Source organism: Pectinophora gossypiella, chromosome Z, assembly GCF_024362695.1.
Source record: "Pectinophora gossypiella chromosome Z, ilPecGoss1.1, whole genome shotgun sequence".
Taxonomy (NCBI): Eukaryota; Metazoa; Arthropoda; class Insecta; order Lepidoptera; family Gelechiidae; genus Pectinophora; species Pectinophora gossypiella.
This window is the reverse complement of record NC_065433.1, coordinates 14,515,424-14,543,270: the sequence shown is the minus strand read 5'-3', so window position 1 is coordinate 14,543,270 and position 27,847 is coordinate 14,515,424. Positions and strand designations below refer to the sequence as shown.

The 27,847-nt window shown below is 36.0% G+C and overlaps 2 protein-coding genes across 3 annotated transcripts in view; one reads left to right on the top strand and one right to left on the bottom strand.

Annotated features, from left to right (window-relative positions):
• Positions 1 to 11,560: 11,560 nt before the first annotated feature.
• Positions 11,561 to 20,041, bottom strand: LOC126380687 (dnaJ homolog subfamily C member 11). Of its 2 annotated transcripts, XM_050030259.1 has the most exons (14): positions 19,877 to 20,041; positions 19,147 to 19,321; positions 18,693 to 18,774; positions 18,500 to 18,619; positions 18,166 to 18,293; positions 17,898 to 18,089; positions 17,608 to 17,821; positions 16,949 to 17,065; positions 15,957 to 16,148; positions 15,754 to 15,887; positions 15,489 to 15,640; positions 14,539 to 14,668; positions 13,049 to 13,102; positions 11,561 to 12,676 (listed from the first exon to the last, which is right to left on the bottom strand). In XM_050030259.1, exons 1-13 carry the CDS (start codon positions 19,943 to 19,945, stop codon positions 13,080 to 13,082), a joined length of 1,728 nt encoding a protein of 575 aa, XP_049886216.1. In that variant the 5' UTR covers positions 19,946 to 20,041; the 3' UTR covers positions 11,561 to 12,676; positions 13,049 to 13,079. The 2 variants fall into 2 exon arrangements, with proteins under 2 accessions (XP_049886216.1, XP_049886214.1); XM_050030257.1 differs by lacking the exon at positions 13,049 to 13,102 and having other exon boundaries at positions 19,877 to 20,040.
• Positions 20,042 to 23,056: 3,015 nt separating this feature from the next.
• The window catches only part of LOC126380679 (WD repeat-containing protein 47), a 63,916-nt gene continuing 59,125 nt past the window's right edge, over positions 23,057 to 27,847 (top strand). Inside the window, exons 1-4 of the mRNA XM_050030240.1 lie at positions 23,057 to 23,207; positions 24,277 to 25,767; positions 25,841 to 25,939; positions 26,995 to 27,040. Coding sequence (XP_049886197.1) covers positions 24,299 to 25,767; positions 25,841 to 25,939; positions 26,995 to 27,040 — 1,614 coding nt within the window. The 5' untranslated portion in view covers positions 23,057 to 23,207; positions 24,277 to 24,298. The remainder of the gene's footprint in view (positions 23,208 to 24,276; positions 25,768 to 25,840; positions 25,940 to 26,994; positions 27,041 to 27,847) is intronic.

Sequence of the window (27,847 nt, the reverse complement as noted above, 5' to 3'; positions counted from 1 at the left end):
TACAGAAACTCATGCTTTTGTATCTAAAGTACAGTAGCATTCATCACGACAAAGATAACATTACCTAAGGAAGTATTTTCTATCTTTAAATAGGAATTATAGGACAGGAGATGATTAGTTGATTACAGCCGTGAGTTGATATACCTATACTACCTATAGATAGGCATTGTATAGTTTACTGGGTGTTCTGATTCCGGTACAGTCGTGTTTGATTTTCATTAATTGATAGACTCTTTTATATTGCTTTGAACAACACGTAAGATCGATGGATGTACACAACAATCTAGCTATTCTTATATATGTCGTGGCCGGATCTTAGAATTTATCATTTCATGATGTGCTCGATCATTTCATGAAATGGTCATAATTCATGAAATAGAATATCATTCGTTGGCTACATTGATGAACACAAAATTTATCGATATGAGCAACTAAATGCATGATTACTTCATGACATGGCCAAACGCTGACAATCATTTCGTAAAATTAGTAACATTATCCACCGATAGTGGCGCTGGTGTCGATTATATTTAAAATTAGCTTTTGCCCGCGACTCCGTCCGCGTGGCGTGTTGTAAAAGAAAGATCTTTGTGTGTGTGGGAGAAAGGTTAAAAAATGCTTAATTTTATTATTTTTAAATGAGGTTACAGTATAAGTAGCTCAGTTAAATAATGAATTGTTATTAATTTCTAGATTATTAGTTTATGATTTGGTTTGATATTTTAGGAAAATACGATCAGATTCGAAAATTTAAACAAAATTTAAAAATTACAACAGAAATACGCCGTGAAACGTCCGCCTGGAAAATTCAACAGAAAACTACCTACGAAAGATTTGAACCATCCAAGAATAGTGAAAAGTTCGCCCGCAAAATTCAATATTTGACACGACCATCAACGACGTCTGCCCTCACGCGTCTGCCGCGTTCCGGTTGCTCACTCGGGTATCTGCCCCCCCTCCGCGCCTCGCCACCGCTGTCGCCGCCTCACAAACGCCGCGATGTTTCTTGGTTGCCACTACCGCGAGCTATAAATTTCAAGCCTCTAACCCGCTTCCCGTTCCCATGGAAATTTTTAACTTTGCATTCACTAAGGTATATAATATATGCATGTCAAATTTCAAGCATCTAACTTATGCAGTTTAGATTTTTTCATACAATTTTTTTTACCCGCCAATTCCCATTTTTCAAAATACAGCCATAACTAAAATTTATATTTACTAAGGTATGCATGCATGCCTTTATTCGTAGCATGCATGCTAGATTGAAAACATCTATCTTACGCGGTTTAGATTTTATCATACAAATGTTTTTTCCCGCTAACTCCCGTTCCCGTGGGAATTTTCCCAGTTGCAACTAAGCTTTAAGTTAACTATGGTACCTGCATGCCAAATTTCAAGCGTCTAACTTAAGCGGTTTAGAATTTTTATACAAAAGGGTTTTCCCGCTAATTCCTGTTCCCGTGGGAATTTCGAGAATTCCTTTCTTAGTGCACCTCTACGGTACCTAAGCTACGTCCCTTCCTAATTTCAAGTGCCTACGTTTAGCCGTTTAGGCTGTGCGTTGATATGTCAGTCATTCAGTCAGTGAGTTTCTCCTTTTATATATTTAGATATTTCCGTCATACATGATTTCTATGTAACTTTAACCATTAAGGCTGCTCACGCGACGGAAGCTTAAAAAATGGAGTAACTTCTCCCGTTTTCCCAAAATTTCCCTTCACTACTCTGCTCCTATTGATTGTAGCGTGATGAAAAGTATACTATAACCTGCCCAGGAGTATGAAGAATAATTGTACCAAGTTTCATTAAAATCCGTCCAGTAGTTTTTGTTTCTATAAGGAACATACATACAGAAAGACAGACAGACAAAAATTTTACTGATTGCATTTTTGGCATCAGTATCGATCACTACCTAATCACCCCCTGATAGTTATTTTGAAAATATATTTAATGTACAGAATTGACCTCTCTACAGATTTATTATAAGTATAGATTTGATTGATATTATAATCGATGAATCGACGTAATTGTACAATTTTCCATATCAATTAGGAAAATTTTGAACCTAAGAAATTAATCACCACATAACATGGACACCGCCTTCATTAACGATATGGCCAAACGTTGATTGATAAATTATTAAAAGTTGACGTTTCAACGATATGGTCAACTTAAGTTGGCTATTTCATGTAATATGACCATTTCATGAAATGGGTGAACACATCATGAAATGATTAATTCTAAGATCTGGCTACGACATATATAAGGCCTGAAGACATTAAGATAACTTATATAGTTACTTGCTAAAAATCTGCTAACTATATTAATACGTAATTATGTATATATACCTACCTATATATTTGTATGAAATTACAACCTAGCTTTCGATTCTTTTTACTAAGATGGCAAGTCAATGCTAGAGATGTCCTTAAAGACAAATCATGAGAAAATGTAAGCAATTATTTACAGATCGAGAAGGACAAATCGTAATTATCTACAGATTCTAGAAAACAATCCGTGTAACCGAATCTATTGTATCTGCCTATTCTACTTTTCCTTGTTTAATTTGCTAAATAGATTTCGATTTATTTTTTGTATAGTACTTATACCAAGGAAATTAGGTATAAAGTCAAACAAGGATTAGTGCTATAAATCCAAAAGGTAAATATTTTGGATTTATAGTAGTAGTTTTTTTATAGTACTAATCCGTGCTTGGGGAAACGAATCGCGACAAATCCTGGAATCTTGTCAAACCGGGACGTTTGTGTGTAACCACTACTCCACTGGATCTTTACCCTACCCGATCCCCAGGATATTACTTCAATACAAGTAATTTTAAAAGAGTTCAGCTTATTTTCTTTTATACTAATTATTAGTGATCGGGATAGGTAGTGCCATTTGTGAGATTTGTCTTTACATGGATCTCCCAAATCTTGAATCTCGAAACACAATATTCGAATTTTGATTAAACATTTATTTTTATGTTGAGAATTGTTTTAGTATTTTTTATGTTACGTATTTGTATTGTTTTTTGTTTATAATAATAAATAAATATTTATGTATTTTTGTCTCAACTGTTTGTCTGGATCCACAATTCACAAACTTTCACTTTGTGATCGCTAGTTAGGTTAGGACATTACAGGCTGATCACCTGATTGTCCGAAAGTAAGATGATATGTGCTTCAGAAGGCACGTTAAGCCGTTGGTCCCGGTTACTATTTACTGATATAAATATGTAGTCGTTGCATGAGCTATGTCAGGGGCTTTAGTGGCTCAGTAATAACCCTGACATCACACGAGAGAAGAACAAACTTTTACATTTACAATATTAGTAGGACTGTACTTATGACATTTCAAACAGTTTACTTTTATTGACAAGAAGAAGACAATATTATAATGTAACATAATCACGCAATCTTAAAAATCTCGTGGTCATATCCACATTAACCACAACATTTAATGTTATTGACCCCAAATCGCACTACCTAATCCGATCACAGCAAATTATAGACCATCAATGTAATATTGTGTTAAAGACAGTCTGCCTCCTGTTATGATCGGGCTAATCTCGAAAACTGTGGGATAAAAATTGTACTCAGGTGAAGTCGAGTCTGTAGTTCAAGTGTGTAGAAACTTGCAATGTTCACTTGACACACCAATTACATAGAACGCCTTATCCCGAGATCTCATCTTATAGTATCCTAACAACATAGGTATTGACGAAGGTGATGATACCTCCTTATCAATCAAGAACCTCTGTCCGTCAGCCCACTGTGTATGGTCGGATGCACGGAGTCCGTTGCATCATTGTAGCAAGGTAAAACAGGAAACGTTCAGCTAATAATAGCCGATGTAGTTAGATAAACAGATCACTTACATGCGTTTCTATGTAATTGCCACATTGTGGCGCGGTCAATCAATCAATGACGTTGTTATCACAGATTGTTTTCCCCACTTTCCTTCACCAGAAACTTGAAAATATTATGTGCAGTCATAATAGGCGCCAGCACACATTAAAATTATTTCGCATATAAGCATGGGACATACAGGTTTATATTACAAAAATAGTTGATAATTAAGAATGAAACAATGGATTAGGTATCTAGGTACCTTATTTTAAAGTCGTACTTAGGTACCTACTTTCTTTACCCCTAGGCCACAGGGGCCCCCAACGTGAATAAGCAAACTTATTTATTTTTTATTTCACCAATAACAAATGTCAAAATAAGGATTTCTTTCCCGCGTAAAGCGTGCGTTCAAAAGTTGGCAACACATCGATATTCGCGGGCTGCGGGATTTCCCCGTTTATGTCATTTACATCAGCGATTGTTTGTAGAAATTTGGAAAAGTGACTGTTCTTGATATTTATGATGAATAAATATTTCTTTTAATTTTATGCATACTTTAGGCCCCTAAACCATTGTTATACGGCGCCCCGCCAAGACACGCTGCGTTTCTGGCCTGTACCGGTAACAAACTTTGTTTGTTATTTAAAAAGTACTTTATTCATATTCGCAATGATTAAATTTTCTAGAGGTGGATCGCGAGTTTGTAAACTTATATTAGATGGCTGGTACAACTTTAGGTACCACTGGTGTAGGTCCTGCTGTCTTTTTAAATATGAAACTTCATAAATTTCTTAAGTAAAGGTTAATGTCATAATACTTAAGCACATTTTTATCCACCCACCCTTTTTATATGAAACCGCAAACAAATCCACAACTCTGTGCGCACGAAGCTTAACTGTATAACAGAATAGAAATAATAAATTTTCCTGGAGTTCGCGGTTAACAATTGAAATTTATTGTCCTTCTAGTACCTCTAACAAATACCTACTTAAGTAGGCACTTTCATTTCTTTGAAACTTTAAAGCGGTTTTCAAGTATTTCTAAGTAGTTAGGTACCATAAATAAATGGGAGCTCCTCATATTCCATACAATTATTAAAACACATATTTTTAAAATCCATAACAGACTTCCCATAACGTCAATTCACATAACGATTAGAAAGTATAATATTCACAATTATGCCAAGTAATGGAATATGATTTCAATCATACCATTACTTGGCATAATTATGAAAATCCATAATTTTATAAACCATAACTAGAAACACCCATAATTTAAATATAAGTACCTAATGTTAACAATAGCGTAAAGGTGACCTCGTTCATGGGTTTTCGATTGGACCAAACCCTATCCCCTGGGAGCCGCAAATCGAAAATCTATATAAAAAGATCGCCCGTTGCTGCTTTGCCGGGTATAGTCGACTCTCTCTATAAAGGCAGCGCGAGCCTGTTACTTTGCCACAATTCAGTCACCATCACAGTCCGGCATAGAGTTCTGGGGTCGTGCTTCCGATTGAGAGTGTGTCTTCCGACTTCAGAGGCGAGCAGTGCGTGCGTTGGCCAGGATACCAGCCGAAGTATGTGCAAGGCCATACTTTGTATCCCTTGGAATCCTCACCAACCAAGCTAAGCCTACTTAATTTGCAGGTAGCTATTTACGCGCACACACATCTGCAGTACTATATATGAAGAGGAGTGAAAACAAAAAACAACCTGCGCCATGCAAATCGACTCAACCTAGTGCCCCATAGGCTGGAAAAAGCCACGAGTAACATTCACGCTATGGGTCGTTACGTATGCCATAGACTACCAAAGGACATCACAGATGCTAATTAAACTTTTTAAATTTAAGTTAAAGAAACGGTTAGTCGAGCAGTCGTTCTATAGTTACAGCGAATTCATTGAAATGAAAATTTGTAATGTTAATAATTTCACTTAGTAGGTACTATTGTACTGCCCTATTTTTCCCTAAAAAAGTACCATGGAAATGCTGCACCGACAAGAGCGTGGCTCTTAAATTGATGATGATGAGTACTATTGTACGGTATAATAACTATTTTTTTTCTTATTGATCTCTATTTGAATGACGTGTAATGTACATTACCAATAAATATGAATATAGCAATAACGGGTGCAAGCGAAGCGCGGCACCCCGACGTAGGTTAGGTTGCTTGTGACCAACAAGGTCCGCAGGGCCCGGAGCTTTTTTTTTTTTTTTTTTTTTTTTTTTTTTTTTTTTTTTTTTTGACGTGACTTATTGTAGATTTGCCGCAGATGGCATTAACTACTTGGCCGGACAAATGGGGAGCGCTGAAGGCTCTCACCCGGTACAACGTTTAAGACAACAGGCCTGAGGGTGCCCAGTTGGGCGCGAACCTCGGCTCAGGGCGTCGTCTGAGAGGAAAAATATTTGAAAGAATTAATCGACCCTAGTGGGTCGATAGCGATAAGCGCTGAATGAGGGAAATCGTCGACCACGCCGGCGGGGTCGGTATCGGGGTCCTGAAGTGTTTGGTGTCGCGAGCTGATTGGCTGCCTCTATGGCTAGAGTAATCGGGTCGTCGGGATCGTATATTACGTCCTTCGGACGCCGATACTTTTCAGTACCGTCCCTAAGCGGGATGTATTCGGAAGCCGCAACTACCAGGGGATTTGGGTGGTGCGGAGCAGAATCGAAAAAACGTTTGGAAGCTAATTTGAGCCACTGGGCAATGGTTGGCAGACCTAGGTCAATGTGCAGATTTTCATTGCGAAGGAACCACGGAGCTCCCGTGGCTTTTCGCATGAAACGATTTTGTATTACCTGTAGACGGTGGTAAAGGGCCCGGAGCGGCGGTGCAGACTTGCTTGTATGCTAATAAAAATTTGATGAATTGAATAATTATATGCTTTTTTTCTAATGTACTTATATTATGAAAATACCAATATAAGCAACATAGGAGAACCATTTCAAAGGTACGTGATTTAATTTTATGCTTTTTAATCTTTATGCGTACCGTAAAACGGGGTAAATAGGAATGGCGGGGTAAATTGGAATAAAACTCTGCTTTTTCTAAACCGCTCTGTTACTGTCATACTATTTTTGATAGGTCAATACTTTTTGTATTTTTGAACGAACCTACATTTTTTGCTATTGGCTACACTGTGAATTTAATCGAAATAATCAGGATTCACCTAAAAAAACCGTTTCAAAGTGAGGTCTTCCTAGCCACGTAAAAATTGTACTTTTTAACTTCAGGTTTTTGCTATGTTTTATTTAAAAAAAGGGTTGAAATAGACTTGTTATTATTTATAATAGTGGATTGTGGTTTAAAAAAACGTAAAACTAAGTAAATAATTGCTAAATTTCACTGATAATCTTAGTTTTTAGTCAGGCACTCGTTTTTAGATTTTTTTAGGAATAATTGGAACGCAACGGGGGGAAATAGGCACATGTACAGGTATAATTGGAACGAAGTAGGGGTTACTTGGTTTGACTAAGGGGTAAATTGGAATCCCTAAATAGGGTTGTCAAAAATCGAATCCACCTAATTCGTGAGTAAAATGTAGGTAATCTATGTTATATATGATGTAATATACACGTTTATACCTATAGGTAAACAGTTATAAATATCATGTTGAAGTCGTAAACAGGAAAACCTCTTATACCTTTTTTTTACATTTTCTTATTTTCTTTTTATTATTTTTTGAACACATTTGCTCATAATAAAATTGATCCATAATAATACCGATTTGGGTGTAGTATTTTTAAAATTTAATTTCTCGAAAAAGCATGTGTCCCATTACGCACTAGTGCGGTGATGACATTCAAAAAGAGAATAATTCCTACTCCGAGTAAAAAAGTTAATACAACTCATACATTTAAAGAATAGATTTGAAATTGGCGTCCGATCGCATATTGTTTCGCTCACACACTGTAGATAGCTAAATAGTGTGAACGAGAAACCATGCGCGCAGACGACATTTTTAAATCTATTCTTTAAATGCGCAAGTTATGCGTAAAAAAGTTATTAAAGAGGAAGAATTTGGTTGTCAAGGTTGACACCTTGACCCTATCGAACGGCGACATCCATTGGGTATTGGCTATAATTTATTGAGATACAGTGCAGACAAAGTCGCGAGACGCCGCTAGTAAGAACTAAAACTAATTGTTTCAACCCTATTGAAAATTCCAATTAACCTCTCTGTAGGACCTATTAACCCCGTGTGGGGTAAATTGGAATCCAAGCGACTTTTTATTGATTTTCTTAAAATATGACGTTAGTTTGGGAATTTAAAGCTATTTATCATCAAGAAGAGCTTATGACACATCTTTAAGATAAAGAGTTGCATAGCCTATGACTTACGGAAGTAGGTCAAAATTCCAATTGAAAGTGAAGATTGGACCCATTTACCCCGTTTTACGGTATTCAAATTATTAAAGATATACTTTTTCAATATATACATTTGAACACCATAGATTTCAAAGATTATGGATTTTAATGCTTAGGTATAAGTCAATTTCGGTATTTTTAATTTTGGATTCTAATATAGACCCTAAATAAATACCTACTACTGCTGCACAGTGCTTCTGTTTTCTTAGCTTCCCTCAGCAATCACCGCATTTCAATAATAGGCCCTGGACTCCCCTACCTAATAGCTAAATCTAAATTTAAACGACTTTAATTCAATATTGAAACTCCTTAATAGGTTTACGGTAGGTTCCGGTTATGGCTATGATTAAGTATCTTGTTTCATTGTATTGTAACCATAGATTGTAACTAACTGGCAACGCATGATATTATGGTTGCAGGTCCGTTTAAAAATAATCTGCTGCATTTAATAAGATCATCTCATCTGGTATTGTCACGTTTTCACTAACCTAACCTAATCTCAATATGTGACAGGTCAGTATAGGTTATTTCTTACCTACGGAAGCGACTATCCAATTTCTCTTAATGCGCTACATCACCGTACTAAAATAAAAATGTGACTTTAATATAATAATAGGTACCTACATCCTAAATCGCCGCCAATTGTACTAAAATTGACAGTTTATCAATGATTTAATTTAATAGTTACCTATTAAGGGAAACAATCATTTTATTTTAAGCATAAGTATCATTTTCGTGATGCTATATCTCTGTAAGTTCTATTTCTGCAATCGATTGACCATCATTGCGAAGCCGTATAAACAACAAATGACAATAAAACGTTATCACAAACTTTATGGAGTTATGAGCCCACACACAAACTAAAAGGGTGGTACTACATGAACCGCATGAGCATCCTAAAATGTTTAACGATACACACGTGCGAATAGAAGCCCGATTATTGATCCATTGTTTCGTCCAAAGGATCGTTATTCTGTGGTTTCGCACAATGTTTTTTGTCACTTGCTATGTAAGTAGTTATAATAGTAGGCTTAATTACCTATGGTTTAAGTTACCTATATTAATACAACAATATTACCTACTAGTTGCTAGCCAAAACACCAGTAGGCAAAGATAATGTAATCACTATCTACGTGTATCTACGAGCACCTACGTAACTACTGATCGAATTGATGGTCTTAATCAAATTCCAAATTAATAAAGACAAAGTGTTTGTGTTCATCGATCAACGACATCATAGTTATTTGTGCTCTCTCTAAGCATTTTCGAGGAAAATAATTCGCATGAGTCCGAATCGCATACTTTAACAGTTGCTTCGCACCCATCATGGATTTATTGGCCATTGTTCCTCAATACAAAAGCACAGTTTAAATGCTAAAGGATTATTTATCTCTCCGACCCAGAGGATGGCTAAATGTTGGAGAAATTGACAGGCAATTCATGAAACATTCCAGTTTTAAAATAATGTGCCTTCTTTTGCTATCCTAGAGAAAATCGCCATGTCAGATGAAGTGTTCACCGAAGTACAATAAAAGTCATCATATAAATGTAATGTCTAAATATAACATAACGTAAGTTCTTTTGGGTGGACAGAACCGCAAGCAATGATAAAATAATATGCAGTCACTTTTGATACGAAGTCTCGAGGCACCTAAGATGGATATCTATGCTAAACCGTACCTATTTTGACACCTGTCAAAATAGGTAGGTGATCACCTGATCCACCCATCGCCTGTCATGGACCATCATGTTAGTAAGGACACAAACAGATAAGACGACGGTGGTGTTTTATACAAAGATAAACTTGAAACAAAACATGCTATATCGCTATGCACGTCCTCTAGTGTGCCGACATATCGAAAAGTGTACATAATAATAATGATAATGGAGAATTCAACAATTGTGAGTGATAGTTTTCAATTTCTTCCGCTCTATTTCCTCCACCGCTACACCTAGTGGTAGTGCAGATTACACGGAATGTTTACTTAGTAGTTTTATTATTTAACCATAATTTTAGACAGAAACCCTATGAAATACGTAAAAACAAAATTACTAGTACTATTTATTGCAAACAAAATATTTCGGGCCCCAAATAAAAATATATTTGTTTTGCTTGATGAACGAGATTAATAAATACAAAAAAAATAACACTCTAACTTGAAAGCAACTAGACCTGGTCCGTGTTGCTCTATGGTCTAAATCTGTCACTAAAAACTTTGTTTTAAACTGACAGTTTAAATTGCAATTATCGTAGTTTTTTTAAATATGTATTACGTGAAAATATTCGCATTCATGTTTCAAATCGCTATCTTTATATGTGTGAGTCAAGGCCTTCGGGCGTCCGAGTTTATTGTCCTGGACAGACATATCGGTTTAATGTACTCCGGTCTTTTAGGAACAGATAGCACAGCCGTACAAAAGGTCCAAGTTGTAAATTTTTCCATGTTTACAATCGCTAACATATATCTCTCTATTTAAGAGCTGCGCTCTTGTCGGTGGAGTAATCGCCTTCATTACTCCATAGATAAGGCGTGTAGAACGGTGGTTGCCCCAATCGCCATCCACAACACACACGACCCCACACATAACGGGATTCTCTTAAAATGCATAAATGGTTTTGTCATAATTTTAATTATCATAATCCTTTTCGCATAACGTTTTTAAGCATAATAGTACTTTCCCATAATAACATCTAAGAATACTGGTTTGTTAGGTATAACTTATTTTTGGACTAATATTTGTTGGTATAAATTTGATTCGCATATAAATAGGTATCGATAAGTCTTTTTTAGAATAATAGTGTTTTGTCATAATTTTTACAAGGCATAACAGTAGGTTAGGGTGCTACGCCGCCAGCATGTTTATCTTACACACGAAAAGTATACTGAATGATCACCAACATGAAATAAAGTCAAAAAATATAAAGAACAAAAATATAAAAAGTCACAACCATGAACCATATGCAACCAAGGAAAAGTAAGTTTCGGAAATGTTCAAAGTTGTGCCAAAACTTTTCTTATTCGGAGTATAGTTTTTATGCTTATAATACATATCCTTATATGTCATTAATTATTATGCTTATGGTAGTTATAAGTTTCAAAATTATGCTTAAAAAGTTATGACAAATTAATACTATGCGTAACTAATAATAGGACAAGTAACATTATGCCATGGTAAATTATTACATAAAAAAATATGCGTAAAAATAGAGAACCACACATAACCCGTCCGAATTTAACGTACATTGCATCAGGGACGTTGTGTCCCTGCGAGTTATAGGTTGTATGTTTGCAACTTGGCTGCTACATAAGGGTTAAATGGTAACAGAAATAAACATAACTAAACAACATAATATGCTTTTATTTTTCAGTGGGTATTCATAGCGCCGACAGTTCGGAATTAAGAACAACACTGATAACGAACAATCTAAATTCAAAATAACAATATAGCATGAGGTCTATAAGATTTATACAGGGCGTTGCAACGACAACCACTAAATTCGGTAAACAAAGAAACACAATTTGTTTAGTCAACAATATTATGGCATTTAAATTACCTACTGTTAAAATTTTCCTACATTTGCTAGCATATTTTTGGCTTGACAAACTACAATCCTACAGTATTTTTATTATTAGGTAGTTCACATAAATAAAAAGTTAGAAGATACTGGTATCTTAAAATATGAAATATGAATACAACACCAATTCATTAGGTAAATCATAACATGCGAAATAAAATAAATCATTTAGTAAAACCGGAAAAAAGATATCCAAATCATGAGTAAATTAATCAGGTGTAAATTTTTTTATCACAGATTAAGTGGCATACATTTTCTCACACCCTGTATAAACCAAAGTCAATCTATTTGTTTTTTACAAGATACATATAAAGAAAAAACCGTATTAAACTTTTGAATAACACGCATAATAGCACATTTCCAAAATATATATTTTTCATCACACTATTGACGAAGCCACAATACGAACGTTTCATAACATTTATCAACAATCAACTAATAAACTACTTTTTCAGGGCAAAATCCAGAAAATTGTAAGGTTTCGAGACAAGAGAACTTAACATACTCATCCCACTTCTGGGGTAGTTGGATAAAAAGGACTAAAAATGTTAAATTTTAATAATGGAATGTTCTAAGAAAGGTGACGTCATCTTTACAGTCAGTTATTATAGATATTATACAATAATTGAAGCTTGTAAACTAACGTAACGTGATGTGAGTCTGTATATAACATGTATAGATAATTGAATAATAATCAGAGCGGTAAGAGCAAAACGTCAATTTCAAATCTTCTGGATTTTGCCGGACTAATGATTCGCTGGACTGTAAAGAACCTACTTTAAGCATCTTTGGGATGCAGGATGCGACTTCGGTTGCATCGCAGAAGCTAACACGTATTCTTTGACTTTATTTTTCAAGACCTATTCTTTATCCGGTGACCTGCAACAAATAAAAATACGGTAAGTATACCGACATATAGCATTTGAAAAGCAACTTAATATAATTTCTGGCTTGTGGTATACATTATGAAATAAAAGATAAGGGTAAATAAAAGCAACACTTAAAAGTTGTTACGTCGCACACATATCAAAATACTATTATGTATATGAAAATTTCAAATCGCATTCAAACTTTGTAAGTTGAGTGTACTTGTATAATACGCGGACAGCGGACCGGTACAAACAATGATAATTATAAAATTACTATATGCAACACTATTTGTAACCCAAATTTGAATACTTTATACATAATATTTAAATCCTATACGTTAGGATTCAGATACATTTATGAATTAAGTGCACTCCCACTTACCCGAACACCCCTACTTTTACTAAGTATTTGGTCATGAGCTACTGAAGAGATGATCTGTGGGAGGGGAAGCAAAACACTTTACTCTTGCCTTAGTAGCTTCAGCTAAGGAAGAAGACTATCTTAAAAAGCAGTCTACTTACAACCTACATTCCGGCCAGGCCGCTTAATTAGAAATGTTAGTTCAATACGTCCCCACTGGCCGAGACGAACTGGAGTAGGATTTCCAAGCGAAAAAATTCCCGGAAACCCTACTCCAATACGTCCCAGATGGTTACGAACTGGAGTAGGATTTCTAGGTAATATGCGTCAAAATGTGCTAGGAACCCTCATTCCATTCGTCAAAACCTCGATAGGCTAAGAACTAATATAGTTTCTAGTTAACAGATAAAGTATGTATACAGTCACATGCTGGGGCTACAGATCAATGGGGAATCTTTTTACGGTTAAAAACTGCGTATTCATTTTGTGAGGAAACTTTTAATTTTTGAGATAATCACTTTTATGTTCTGTTATTTTTCATACTATTGATTACATTATAAATTAAAATTTCGCGCTTTGAAATTGTAAATGTTATTGTTACTAGGATAGGCAAAAGTACTAAGCTATTCAGCCTAAATGGGTGAGGTTGGGTTAGTATGCTGACCACCCCGCACGAGCCATGCGAGCGAAGCGAGCGGCCGGCGAAGTGCCAGAACCGAATCGCTTTGCATAAACACACTATTTCATAAAATACAATAGATATAACCGAATTGATATTTTTAAAAAAGTCAGTATGACTTCTTTCGTCTTCTCTTATGAGAAAATTATAAATATTATAACTTAATATAGTCCTAGGCTCCTATTAGGACACATTTTAATAGCAATTATCTCAAAAACTAAAAATTTCCTCACAAAATAAATACCTAGTTTTTTGCCGTAAAAAGATGGAACCGTGAAAAATATACCAAAAATCTTACGTTCGGACGTTTTTAGCGATAATCGCCCGGAAACCCTACTTCAGTTCGTCTCGGCCGGCGGTGACGTATTGAACTAGCATTTCTAATTACGCAGCCAGGCCGTCACCTATCGTTTTTAAAATTCGAATAAATAATTTTGAATAAACTACACATGCATAAAAATACGACTATTTCCCAAAATTCCCCTTGATTCTGACACATCACTTCGCTCTCCGCTCACATCCTAGTTAATGCTCTTCAGACTTGGCAATTTGTATTCGCCCCGTAAATCAATTAATCATACTTACATTTCTTAATTCTAGTCACAAAATCTTCGTTTACATCATACATTGTTTCTTATCACTTCTTACATAATTACAACTTTCATTCCCGTCAATAAAAACGCGTAGCCAACAAACAAAAGCTTGGGGTGAATTATGAAATAAATTGTGACAACGAGATAAATAAATAGTGGCACTCTCGAAAGTGTTGGAAAGTAAAGATATTAATATTGTGTGTACAAGAACAAGTGATTTAAGTGTTTATAATACTGACTGTTACGTGGCAGCACAACCGCCTGGCGATCCGTGACAGAGCAACGATGCACGTTGTTATGGAACAGGTACTGGATCGTTAGCTGCTTGTCTTCGCCGACGCATGGATCGAAAAATCCGGGTAGCTCCGACTGCAAATAAATAACCAATAACGTCGTCAGCTTTTTGTGGTACTGATACTGGCATAAAACGTTAAGGATGTATCTCTGTTCTCAGGCGTGCTTAAGAAACCAAACAGAGGACCTTCCGTCGACTTCAGAAATAAAAGGTATTTACGTATCCCACCACCGTCGCAAATGCAGTTTGCAATGCTTTACTGCACCATTATGACCGTATGTTTACCTCACATACACACATGGCTATGTGCTTGTTGGGCTTTGTTGGGTAACAAACACCCGAAGTAGTGGAGAGTGTTATCGTCAGAAAATAACAAGCAGCCATCCAGTACTGCAGGGTCTGCTTGACAACCACGCCGCGCGCGGCGCGAATTATATCGAGGACTTCGACTAATAAACGCAACGAATGCTATCTATGAAGCTAGATGACGAACGGCTATTGGTCAAAGCCCTCGACATAAAGAGGGCGCGGGCGGCTCAGTTGCCATGTCGCGAGGGCTGGAGTAGTAAAATGGATTTGATAAACTGTATGGTGACATAGGTTACCGGCTTGTACAGAATGTTGGCCATAATCCTCGGCAGGACTGGATCCCTTGTTCTACTTGTATGGTCGGGTTGATAAACAGCTGAACTCATTCTATGTTTTTTTCATCTAAACCAGCAGTATTCAGCAGCGATGTACTTTTATGAACAACTAGATCGCAGTTTAAGCGTGAAAGAATATCAGACAGGATGACAGACTGAGTTACTTTCGCATTTATAACATTAGATTGTCCATGACAGGACCTTGTAGGAATATATGTATAGTTTTTCGGCCCACAGCATAAACCTTTACCTTGCTAGCCTCGAGGAGTTCTAGGCGAGAGTCCTTGACGAGACACTGTACTGGAATAGTGACATCGATGACCTCGGAGTACGCGGTGGGAGACTCGGGCGATGACGCCGCATCACCAGCCTGCTCGGCCGATATGTCGTGACTTGTTAACCCTGCACAAACACATTGATATGAATCGAAAACTAAATTAAAAAATAATTCATTTCACAAATTGGGTAAAGACGATCTTTTTAAGAAAAAATAGATGTCTTGTTTTTACGAATACCTGGCGGCACTTTTCCATACAAAGCTCGAATGATGACAAGGCCTTTCTTCTTCTCCTCTTCAGTCCTGATTCTAGAATACGTTTCCCGCATCAACTCAACAGTTGCTCTCGCTTGGCGCTGCATCTCTTGTAATCTGTGAAAATATATTAAAAAAATATTTTTTGTTTTCTTTCTACCCGAACATGTCTAGAAATATAACAACCTTTCATAGTTAGCCTCCATGGACCGCTGCCGTTCACGCTCTTGCCGCTCTCGTGTGATGGGATCCAATACTAGTTTCTTGAGAACCAGCCATGACACCATGGGTACCACAGTCGCATAAAACACTGGTGACGGCATGACTTCCTCACATAAATGAATAGGCACGACTATTGTTTGCGAAGAACAACTCCACCTGTAAAATAAACAGCATAAATTACCGAAAACTATTAGGCAATGGGATAATGGAATGTCTCTACTGATCTTCCCTTATTACTTAAGGGTGAATACTGACCGTGGTATACTGGTTAGAGCGTTAGCGTCACGATCTGCAGATCCGGGTTCGATTCCCGACGGGGACATTGACGAAATCACTGCGCGAGGCTGTCTTTTGTTTGGTAAGGACTTTTCAGGCTTGAATCAACTGATTGTCTGAAAAAGTAAGATGATTCCGTGCTTTGGAGGGCAAGTTAAGCCGTTGGTTCCGGCTATTAGCCGTAAAAACACCTCCACCAACCCGCAGTGAAGCATCGTGGTGGACTATGCTCTATAGCCGCTCCGGTTGATTGAGGGGAGACCTGTGCCCAGCAGTGGGACGTATATAGACTGTTTATCTTTATATTATGCGGTCTTTTATGACGTTTCGCGTATAATGTTTGCTTAACATTCTAACTCTATGTAAACATTGATTACAGTTACATTACATTGCACATGAATGCTCAGTTTGTAATCACATCTTTTCACGTATTTTTTTATCGATGATACTCAAGAGATGGAACTCAAAAGATTGTAAATTGATGCAACGTCAGTCATCTCATCAAGGCTTTTGTGTTGGCTTAAAGTTCTGAGCAGCATCTGGTGCGGCGCAGGTGCTGCTAACGTATTGATGAATAGAGACGAATGGATGATATTATGGCTTCGCAGTGATTGCATGGATTTGAATAAAGCACTGTTTTTTCTTCTAGTAATCTACTAATATACCACTTATTTACTCACTTTAGTTTAAGCATGACTCCACTGGGCACACCTAACATGACAGCAGCCGAAACACTACTATTTTGTGACACCTTCTTCTCCGCACCATACTCAGCTATGGCACCAAACGTCCCGACTCTGAAAGAAATGTAACAAAAGATCAGTTTATCATAATAATAAACATTTGTAATATAATAATTAATCCGTTTACAATTTAATAAGTAGGTAAGTAGAATGGTTATTACATTCGCTACGCATGTATTGCACCGAGAAGCAACAAATACTCTTTCCATTCGTGAATAATAATTATACCTTCGCTGTGGCGATCCTCCTATAATTCTGCTCATCAACCTATCCAGTACCGCAATCAAGGAGTGAAAAAATCGAATAAGTGATGCATTCTATTTGTAATCTTCATATAAAATATCAACATGTAACTATTGATAAGTTCTCTTAAATATATTTGAATGATAAACAAAACAAGATCGCATTAATTTTATCTAAACATTGTACATTACACCAAGCATAAGCGCCAGCATACATTTGAAGACTGATAATATTATAAAGCACAATTCAAAGACGCGCCGTGGAAATGTAAGGCAATAGATGACACTAAAAAACAGTTTCATAATTTTACTTAGGTACCCAGAATTGACATTATAAAAACAAATTGAACTTACTTAAAAGCTAGTCTGAGTTTCATATCATGTTGTGGTAGTTTCCTCATGATATTCAATGATATGAATGAGTGCGGATTGCCGATCTGCAGGGCCGTGTTTGTGTGGTACTTTTCAGAGTCACGTACATATATTGTAGTCATAGAGGACCCTCCCTGGCCCCCTGCTCTATATGTCAGGTAACCCACTGAATGTGCATCTAACTGAAGAGCCATTGCTGCAAAATATGATTGTTCAGTTAGTTGGAGAGTTCAAGTGTCTTATAGAAGCAAGATATAACTTCAAAAACTTACTTGACACTAGACTGGGCGAAATCCCTCGTGGAGTAAACTGTAGGACTGTACCGCAGTTCAGAAACATTAACCGTGATAAAGTCCGGAAAATTTTTAAACCAACAAGTGGTCCATTACCAATTCCAAATTCACACTCTGTCCATCCTTTTTCTGAGCTCAGATGTCTGTTTGATATGTTTACAGATCCAGTACCTAAATTTTGAATCACAATGATAAAGTTATCAGACAAACAAAATAATCAATTTATTGCAATATGTTGATAAAATACCTATGCCATTTTGTGTGGATATATTTCCAGATAAAGTCATGGTGTTTCTCAGTGTAACTGGTGCATCAATTGATTGTTGGATAGTCATGCCTGAAACTTCTATATTCGGCAATATAGATGTATCTTCTCTGAAAAAAAAATAGTTGTATATTAACTGTAACAATTATATCTAAAATAAAATCAGAAACATGGAACTTATAAGCTTTTAAAGCCTTTGTTATGGGAAATCAGCATGTTTATTATTCATTTGTAAAGAACTCAGGATTATGGAAACATTTATAAAGCAGGCTTTGTAGAGCTGGTTAATCATAAACTCACTCATTATATAACTTACAAGATTTCATATTCATCATAGTACTTCATGAACATATCTGTGGCATTGATAGACATAGTGATTGTGCCGCGTGGATTGGCACTCTGTTGCAGTCTTCTTTCTTCCCTCTCTCGTTTCAACCTACAAATAATAACAATTAGTTTAATAAATGTCTACAATGAGAACAGAAAACAAACAACACAAGATAGCATACCTTTCATACTCTTCCCTTATTTCTCTTGGTGTACGGGTTCGAAATATAACTTCCCAGCCTTCCACTTCCAAGCCTCGTTTTCCTAAACAATTAAATATGCAATTGATACTTTTGTTTTCTTCAAACCCAGATTACATTGTCATTATATATATTCAAAAGTACAATTGAGGGCTTGGAAGGAGTTATGGTTAAGCTACCGTTTTCATATTGATATAAATGTATGAATTACAGTATGAATTATATGGACCTATATGATGTAGTGGCAGTGAAACCTAACCTAAACCACTTCCCAGCCCTGTTACAACTGTAATGAAGTTGTGTTTCATTGTTTTATCTATACATATAGGTAGTTCCTCCAGAAACAGGAATAGGTTTGTGACTAAAGCGCATAGTGCAAAATTTACTCATATTTACATCTGTAACTGAAGAATAAGCAGAGGATTTCAATAAGTACCTAGTGTATCATAAATGGCTCTTTTATGCGAGTCGGAAAGAACTTCGTAAGCTTCTTTCACTTTATTGAATATCTGCTCAGCCCATTTCTGTTTGGCAGGGTCCATACTGTGCTTGTCTGGATGAAACATCCTTGAGAATCGGCGGTATGCACTGTTAATTTCTTCAGGAGTTGCCTAAAAAGAATCAAATTATTTTTTCACAAACTACCTTCTTCATTTAACTTATTCATTAAAATCAACAAAATATTGAAAAATAGGGATCACAAATAAAATTTACTGGCTTTAAAGCTAATGTTTACATGGCTATAAAAACATAGTTCAGTATAATAACATTTAAATAATAAACGTTTCTTTCTTCCTAAATTAATATAAAATGCATAATATAATGCTAGTAACCTGCGAAAATTTGACTTTGAGGCATAAAATATGAACGTAAATTTAAACGTAACATATTGAATTGATTGTATTCTTATAGGAAACCTACATAAACTTAAATTAACTAGGAGCAGTGGGTATGCATCGGTGCATACCGCTTCGCATATAACCTAAAAAATAAATGACATGATGCAAATTGCATACGCCTATAATTCAGTTTATTAGGTTTTCTGCTAACACATACATAATAGACGCATTTTTCTCTAATTTTTGAAATAATTCCTGCGTTATATAATAACGATAATGCAAAAATACACAAATGTGTTGTAATAAAACATGTGACAAAATAATTACCGTTTTGGATACATTTAACAACTGGTAGTAATTTTCCTCTAGAAGAATAGTTTCTCCTTCTTCATCCATTTTAGATAATTTATATAATAATATTTAAATCCAAAAATTGGTCACTGTCCGCACAATGATAGAAAATTAGTTACTTTTGCCGCCGTACTGACGGGGTGGCGCTGTAATTGTCTGTTAATGTCTATTGGTGGTCATTCAAGAAAAATAACAAAACTTTGGTGTCTATGATATTATAAGGTGAAAACACACGAGCGTCGAGCATTATTTCAACATACAAAAGCACACACGTTATTTAGATTTGTGCACATTTTTCGCATATTAGAGTGCTTCTCTTATTTTCATACGTTAAACTTTGTATGAATGAGGGACTTTCCCGGCTACGGTCCTCAAAAAGAATAGGTATAGACGGGGCTGTAAAGATTTTCCTTCGTTTAACCTTCTAATTTCGTGAATAACAAACAGAATTATGCATCTTTTATCTTTGTTTTATGGTATAAATGATGACTGATGACCCTTTTTATTACACATCTTCCAACAATTATTATTTTGATGAAATTAAAAAGAAGTAATACAACATACAGGATGTTAGTGACATCGTAACGAATACTGAGGGGGATGAGCTAGACCACGATTCTGGGTTTATATCAAGTTTAATTTTCCGTCGCGAAATTCATAACTTTTTGTTTTTATAAATTACTTTCAATTCTATACTTTTGAGATGGAAAATTCTACTTGAAATTAACTCAGAATAATAAGCTGAATCATCCCCCTCAGTAATCGTTACGATGCCACTTACACGTGTCAAGTACATACGAGTAGGTATGGGTGTTAGTGACACCGTAAGGAATACTGAGGGGCATGATTTAGACCATGATTCTGAATTGATATCAAGTGAAATTTCCTGTCAAAAAAATAATAATTTCTTTTGTGTTTTTTTTTAATTATTTTACGTTCCTTACTTTTGCGAGGGAAAATTCCACTTGATATCAATTCAGAATAATGGTTTGAATCATCCCTCAAAGTTTTCGTTAAGATGTCTTTAACGTCCTGTATATAACATGCATAGCTGGGCATTAACTCGTTAATCCGTTAATCGTTAATTAACGAAGTTAACATTTTGATTAACGGATTAACTTTTAAGTTAACTTTTAAAAATGTTAACGGACACGTTAACTTCCGTTAATATGCAGAAGTCCGTTAATCGTTAATCCAATGCCTACTATTTACCACACGGCACCACGGCGCGGCGCGAAATACAGGTTCAGACGAGTATGAAACGAAACGTATGACAGCAGTTGAGTGGACGCAGTAAAAAAGTGTATGAAAAAAAGGTAGAAGATGCCTTACGACAAGAAGCAGTGGAAAATTCGAAAGACAGAGATAGTTTAAGTGGCGGTGGGAGCAATGCGAGTAACAACGATGATTTGATGACTTTTTCAGTTCTGTCACTCAGTCTAAGGAAAACCCAAAGAGCTCCAACTCTTTACAGAGTAAAGCGTAATGTCCATGGACATGGAATCAAAAGACTCGTTCAACGAACAGATATTCATAAATGTATACATTAAATACAATACTGCTCAAGCACTAATACTGTTCAAGCGCTGCAGTTGAACGTCTGTTTTCCACGGGTAAAGACATTTTAACACCAAAAAGAGCCTCAGATGAGAACTTCGACATGTCATGAAGGGGAATATGCACCTTATGCCCGACAAAGTACTTTGTTTTATTTCTAACCTGTTAACTTCCAGAACCTAAACCAACAAGTTTTATAAGTTCACTAACGCAACGCAATAAATATGCAATTTTACACATACCTATTAACGGATTAACGATTAACGTTAACTTGCGTTAATTCTTCCGAAATGTAACGTTTTAACGTTTAACGAAGCTAACTTTTTTTGTAGCGGATTAACGATTAACGAAGTTAACTATTTGATTAACGGTGCCCAGCTATGATAACATGTCGTTATAAATAAAACCATTTTATTACCTATTTGTATTTTACTTTTGAAATCCCTTAAAAAAATAATATCCGTATCCGAAATTTCATATCCATAACATCTCTGATTCAGACCATGATTCTGAGTTGATATCGAGTAGATAGAAAAAAATTAGTGCTTTTTAAAATTATTTTCTGTTCCATACTTTTGCGACGGAAATTTTCACTTGATATCAACTCAAAATCATGGTCTGAATCATCCCTCAAAGTTTTTGTTAGGGTGTCACTAACACCTTGAATAGGTAGCAACATAATTCTATACATAATGTGATCTAACAATTATTTTTACATGTTTCTGCCATAACATTGTATTTTTGAATAAATTATGTACCCGAGTAGTGAGAAAATACCTACTTTCTGACGTTAAATCTCGATAGCGCCATCTATATTATTTTTGGGGAGCGTAGCTTGGAAAGTCCGTCATTTCTTTTCCTGATATTACCGATAAGGAAGTGTGATATTATTCTTTATCTTTATTAATGACTTTATTTTACTTAAACAAGCCTAAATATAAATATGACCAATTAAAGTAGTTACATCATTCGTAGTTATTTAGGTAGGTACCTACCTTGTCGTATTTATAAGTGTATTTCCTTCTTTATTTGGGTGTTGTTGGATTCGAACTGATTCCGTAAAGTTGCCAATATTTATTATGGTTTTTGTTGTTGGCAACATAGCTAAATCAACGTCAGTTGATGAGCATAGACCATAGACAATTTTGACTTTGACTGTTTCTGATTTCGGCTTTTCGGCGGGAAACGGGAACGGGACAGTTGCTTTCTTCGTTGAGTAATCTAAATAATTAATACGAAGTGGTGTTTTGTGGTTAATGATCGCATTAAGTTAGTCGGAAGACATTCGCGAGTGTTATTATATTGGAGTATTCAATGAACAAAGTGTATCTGCCTATTTTCGATTCGTGCCGGGAAGCCGCTTCATAACTCAAAAGTTTATGCGGACTTTTGAGTTAATTCGTTTGGGGTTCGGAGTAGGAGTCTACTCCGAGGGTGGGGGCTTAGGTTTCATCATCATCACCTTTCATCATTTCATTAATCATCAAGAAAAAAAAATACGTCAGACATGGCTGTATGGGCATAGTTCCCTTTGCCTTACCCTTCGGGGAAAACTAAAACAAAAAAAAAAAAAAATGTTTCTGATTTCTGTCTGTCTGTGTGAGTGATACTCTCTCCGACGAGTCAACGAAAATGTAAAATTGAATAATTTCTCTCAAATATTCCGTTAAATATTGCTCTAAATGTAGGACTTTAACATTTTTTGTGCATCGGTTGATTACGTGTAAGTTTTGCAGTAGTGCGAGCAAAGGTAAATAACGTACAAAATATTCTGTAATTTTGTTTGAAAACTTGACTATTTTTCTAACTGTAAAAAAGGTGATACGCTTTTTAGTATGATACGAAATATTTGAAATGTTTTCGAGGTATCCGAATGATACACATAGATTTTATTTATGCTGATTGCGAAGGCTGTAAATGTTATTAAAAATGTGTAGGTGGTCCTGTTTCTTTGGACGATAAAATGGCTCACGCTTATTGGACTATTGTAAATTTTCGGTAGAAGCTTCGTAAACCAGCATACTCTTATGAATACTTTTAAAAATCCACAATTATTTCTCTATACGCACATTTTTGTGTGACTGGTATGTTTTCTCCAAGCTATTTGCTGCTTGAATTACTCATACATATTTGGGTGAAAGTCAATCTAGATATACTACCTATATTTTGTTAAATATTCTCCTTGTGGGCTGAAAAACATTTAAACATTTTCTATGTTTTAAGAGAGACTTATTTTTATTGATATTGTTGAATGCATGCGAATGATTCATATAATTTCAGCCTGTTCTCCTTACTGAATGATTGTACTTTTTGTATTGACCTCAAAACTTTTGGATATATACTGCATTATTCTTATGTCATGATAATACCCTCAAACTTCACTATCTCTATTATGGCAGGCTAAGCCACATGTAAGAAGACAACTTCAACATATACTTTTTTGGACAAATCAGGTGATTCAAGTCTACAATGTCTTCTAAATAAAATTAAACCCAGACCCCCATGTCATGAGTGTAGTAATAAAGACTAGATTGCTTGCATTTGCATTTTAAAAATTTATCACAAAATAATTAGTTTATGATTGTATCTATTACATTATACAAAAGTTCTTTTATATAAGTTCATTGCATCTACTTACAAATAAAATGACCTGAATAATAAAATTAATATGCTTCTCATCATGTGGAGTGTGTGTATGAATTTATGTTACCCATATAGATAAGTGAAAGTTTTGGAAAGCCATATAATTTTACTGGCCTTCATATCTTGTAAATAATTTATTAGGCATTAATAGAAGCATTATTTTTTTCTTGTTATAGGTGGTAAACAGCAAGCATCAGTATGCCATCAACAAACCTCAGTTTGCGTGAGGATGACGTAGTTCGCTTAGCTCTTGAGTTTCTTCACAATCGTGACTTGCACATTACCCAGCTTTCATTGGAGCGAGAAACTGGTGTTATCAATGGAAACTATGCTGATGATGTGCTCTTTCTGCGTCAGCTTATACTTGATGGGCAGTGGGATGATGTGCTGGAGTTTATTCAACCACTTAGTGCGCTCAAAGCTTTTGAAGCAGACAAATTTAATTATGCCATTCTTAGACACAAATATATAGAACTCCTTTGCATTAGATCTGAAATAAAAGCCTATAATAATGTTGAGAACATAGTAGACGAAGTTGTCAAAGTACTAAGCGATTTGGAAAAATTGGCACCGTCTAAAGAAGAATACTCAAATTTATGTTTACTTTTGACTTTACCAAGCATCACAGATCATGCACAATTCAAGAAATGGAACCCTAGCAATGCAAGAGTGCAATGTTTTCGAGAGGTGTATCCTCTCGTTGAACAATTTCTACCTTGCGATAAGAAGTCAACTGGCACTGTGTCAAAATGCGCAAAAAATGACCGTATGATGCAATTGTTAATTAAAGGAATATTGTATGAGTCATGTGTAAATTATTGTCAAGCTAAAGCAACAGGATCCAATGAAGCTCATTCTAATGAAGTGAATTTTTCGCGTTTGTTAGATGGGTCCGGGTTTGACGAATCTGACCTAAGTTTGCTTTCCTGGCTTCAATCAATTCCTGCTGAAACATTTAGTGTTCCATTTGAACAACGCATGTTGAATGTCGATGTGGAGAAATTAGAACGCCCATCTCTGCATACGTCGTGGACAGAGCACATGCTCGTGACACCCATTAAACCTCGTACATTCCCACATTTGGCTATGCCATTTAGAAGGCCTCGTTCAGCCGCTGATGCCATGACCAGGTCTTTGAGACCGCTGCCCGATGGAGCTCCACGACATCCGGCGGTAATGGCTTTATCAGCCATTGATTATGGACCGTCTTCGTCATGTTTTGCTGGATTTCATCTCACTGGCATAAAGGGAAGCAAACTAATGAATACGTCTGTAGATAGATTGTTTGACAATAAGAATGGTGACAGCATTTTCAACGGTCTGAATGAATCTTTGAAGCCTATCGACGAACAACTGAAGCCTATCGGCGAGTTTTCGACTTCGACAAAGACAAACGAAACAAATAGTGTTGGTGCTTCTAATGCAACTACTCCTGAACACAGGGGGCACGATTATTCGGCTTCTACTTCTATATCAACTACAGCAGCATCAACCGAGCGGTCTTCACTTGCGGAACGCACGCCGCAACAACCTGAATCGCCTATGATTCCTGGCGCACAAGGAGATTTTAGAAGGGAGTTACTGAAAGAATACCAGATACAAAAGCAACGCGAATGTGACGACTACCTTCGGAACCTGTGTCCACCAGACGGAAATCAGCAAAAAACGTAAGTCTTCTTAAATTGTTTTACACTTATATTTAAGTGAATTGTTACTAACTTTATTTTTAATCATTTACAGGATAGAAAAAATGAAGATAGGAGATGGTGCACCCACATATCCACCTGGCGTCAAGTATCCACAGCAGCCGCCTGATAAACCACCAATACAATACGCCAGGTAAATCCTTCATAATTATCATCTCCTCTATCACCATAATCATCCCAGAATAAGTTACGTTGAGTACATGTATGTCTTTTAACCCGTTTTTGTTTAAAAAAACGAGGAAGAGGCCAATTTATGCTCACGTTAGTAAATAGCGCAATGTATGCACATCAAATAGCAGCAATTTTCTTACGGTGCACTTTCATCGGTAGAGCGAGCAGCAATTTGTTCTGAATGTTTGGTCGCGACTAGTCATGTGCCGTTTTCTCCAACGAGGCGATAAATTGCAATGCATCAAGCTAGGAACTTTGTTTTTACCCATTGTCCTGTGACAGAAACGTACACTATTGTTGTTTTCTAGTGTGAAGTCAAATGTTTTCTACGAAATGTAGTACCTAGCTGCCAATTAGTGTTTTCTATGAAGTCCGTGATAGCCCTGTTCGGAGAATGCGTGACTTACTAGTGGTGTCACGGGTTCGAATCCTGGCTCGGACCCTAATCCACTGAATTCGACTGTATGAGTTTGAATTCATATTTAGATCATAGATAATTGGGTAGTTTTTTAGGTCAAAGATAAATTATGAAATCTGAATTACTTAATAAAGACAGACCTAAAGGAGACGAAAACGTTCTCTTTTTTCAATTTAACTTATTAATGAATTTTAATAAAGAAAAATGTAATAGTAAGTGCGACATTTTGTTACGTTTTTCTATAACGTCAGAGGTTGCTTTTTCTTACAAATTCCATAATATATTCGTGTTTTGACGTTTAGTAAAAAGTTACTGATTTGAGTAGTTGGAAACTACTCTGTTGATATCACGTCTTTTCCAAGATTTGTGGAAACCTGGTAATGCCAATAGACTAAGCTTGGTCCGTATTACATGGGAAATAAACACGGCTGGCGAGGAGTGAGTATACTATACATGCACCTCTCACTACCCCCTCAGGAATATAGGCGTGATGTTATGTTGTGTTCTATTACATAGTTTTAAAGTTTTAGGAATGTTAAAGTAGCGTACAGTTATGATATTACTAATGAAATGTAATGTTCCAAATTGTTTTATTTCAGAGAAAACGAAGTCCGCGAAGCAGCCGACGTGGGAGACTCGGCGAGCGTAAGAAAATTGTTATTTTTCAATAAGTTTCTCCAACATGCTTTAGCAGTCGGTCGCTCATGGTCGCACACCGTGGCGGTGATGGCCGAGTTTTTCACCGTCACGTGTAGCATTCTAAGCATATCAGTGATGCTACTCCTTAGGCGTGAAGTTTAATACGTTTTATGCCGGCAGTCGCCAATCAAATCTCAATCGGTGCGCATCGCAGCCAGTGCCACTGGGTGTTATTATAAATTACACAGCAACATGGTGGTTGCGGATGTCTTGAGAACATAACCTGTTCTCAATAATGTACTTCGAACTACAATATCTAATGAACGGTTTGGCGATTGTCACAGTATGAGTAATTAATCTTCTGTTTGTTATTCTAAATTAAAAAGAAAAAACGATTTTCATTTGTTTAGATGACTTTAAAATACGGTTAATATAGGCTACAGAACTAAAATGACACGTTCTTCGTCACAGCCATCATTAACATCTTGTATCTTGACAACAGCTAATTTATAATACAATTAATTATATTTATTACCAGTCCTGGTGTAGCGATGACGTGCGTCAAAAAATGTATACTCAAAACTGCATTAAGTAAATAAATAAAAAAAAACAGGCGTCTTCTATTTCTTTAACTTGATATCATGTCACCTACAAACAAAGCATAAGTGAAAAAGTGAGATTTCGGTTATTTACGTATATAGCCTCACCTTTTATGCACTTAACATGCATAACTTACATGAACCGATTTTGATAATTCTTTTTTTATAGTAAGTAGATAAAATTATTTGTGCTCCTGTGAGGACCAAATTTGCT

Excerpts from the sequence above, each read along its gene's own strand:
- LOC126380687 (XM_050030257.1), bottom strand. The coding sequence starts at position 19,945 with ATGGATGAAGAAGGAGAAACTATTCTTCTAGAGGAAAATTACTACCAG. Across the intron at positions 18,090-18,165 it reads ATCCACACAAAATGGCATAG|GTACTGGATCTGTAAACATA; the intron begins GTATTTTATCAA and ends TTCAAAATTTAG. Across the intron at positions 12,677-14,538 it reads GGTTGTGCTGCCACGTAACA|GTCACCGGATAAAGAATAGG; the intron begins GTCAGTATTATA and ends TATTTGTTGCAG.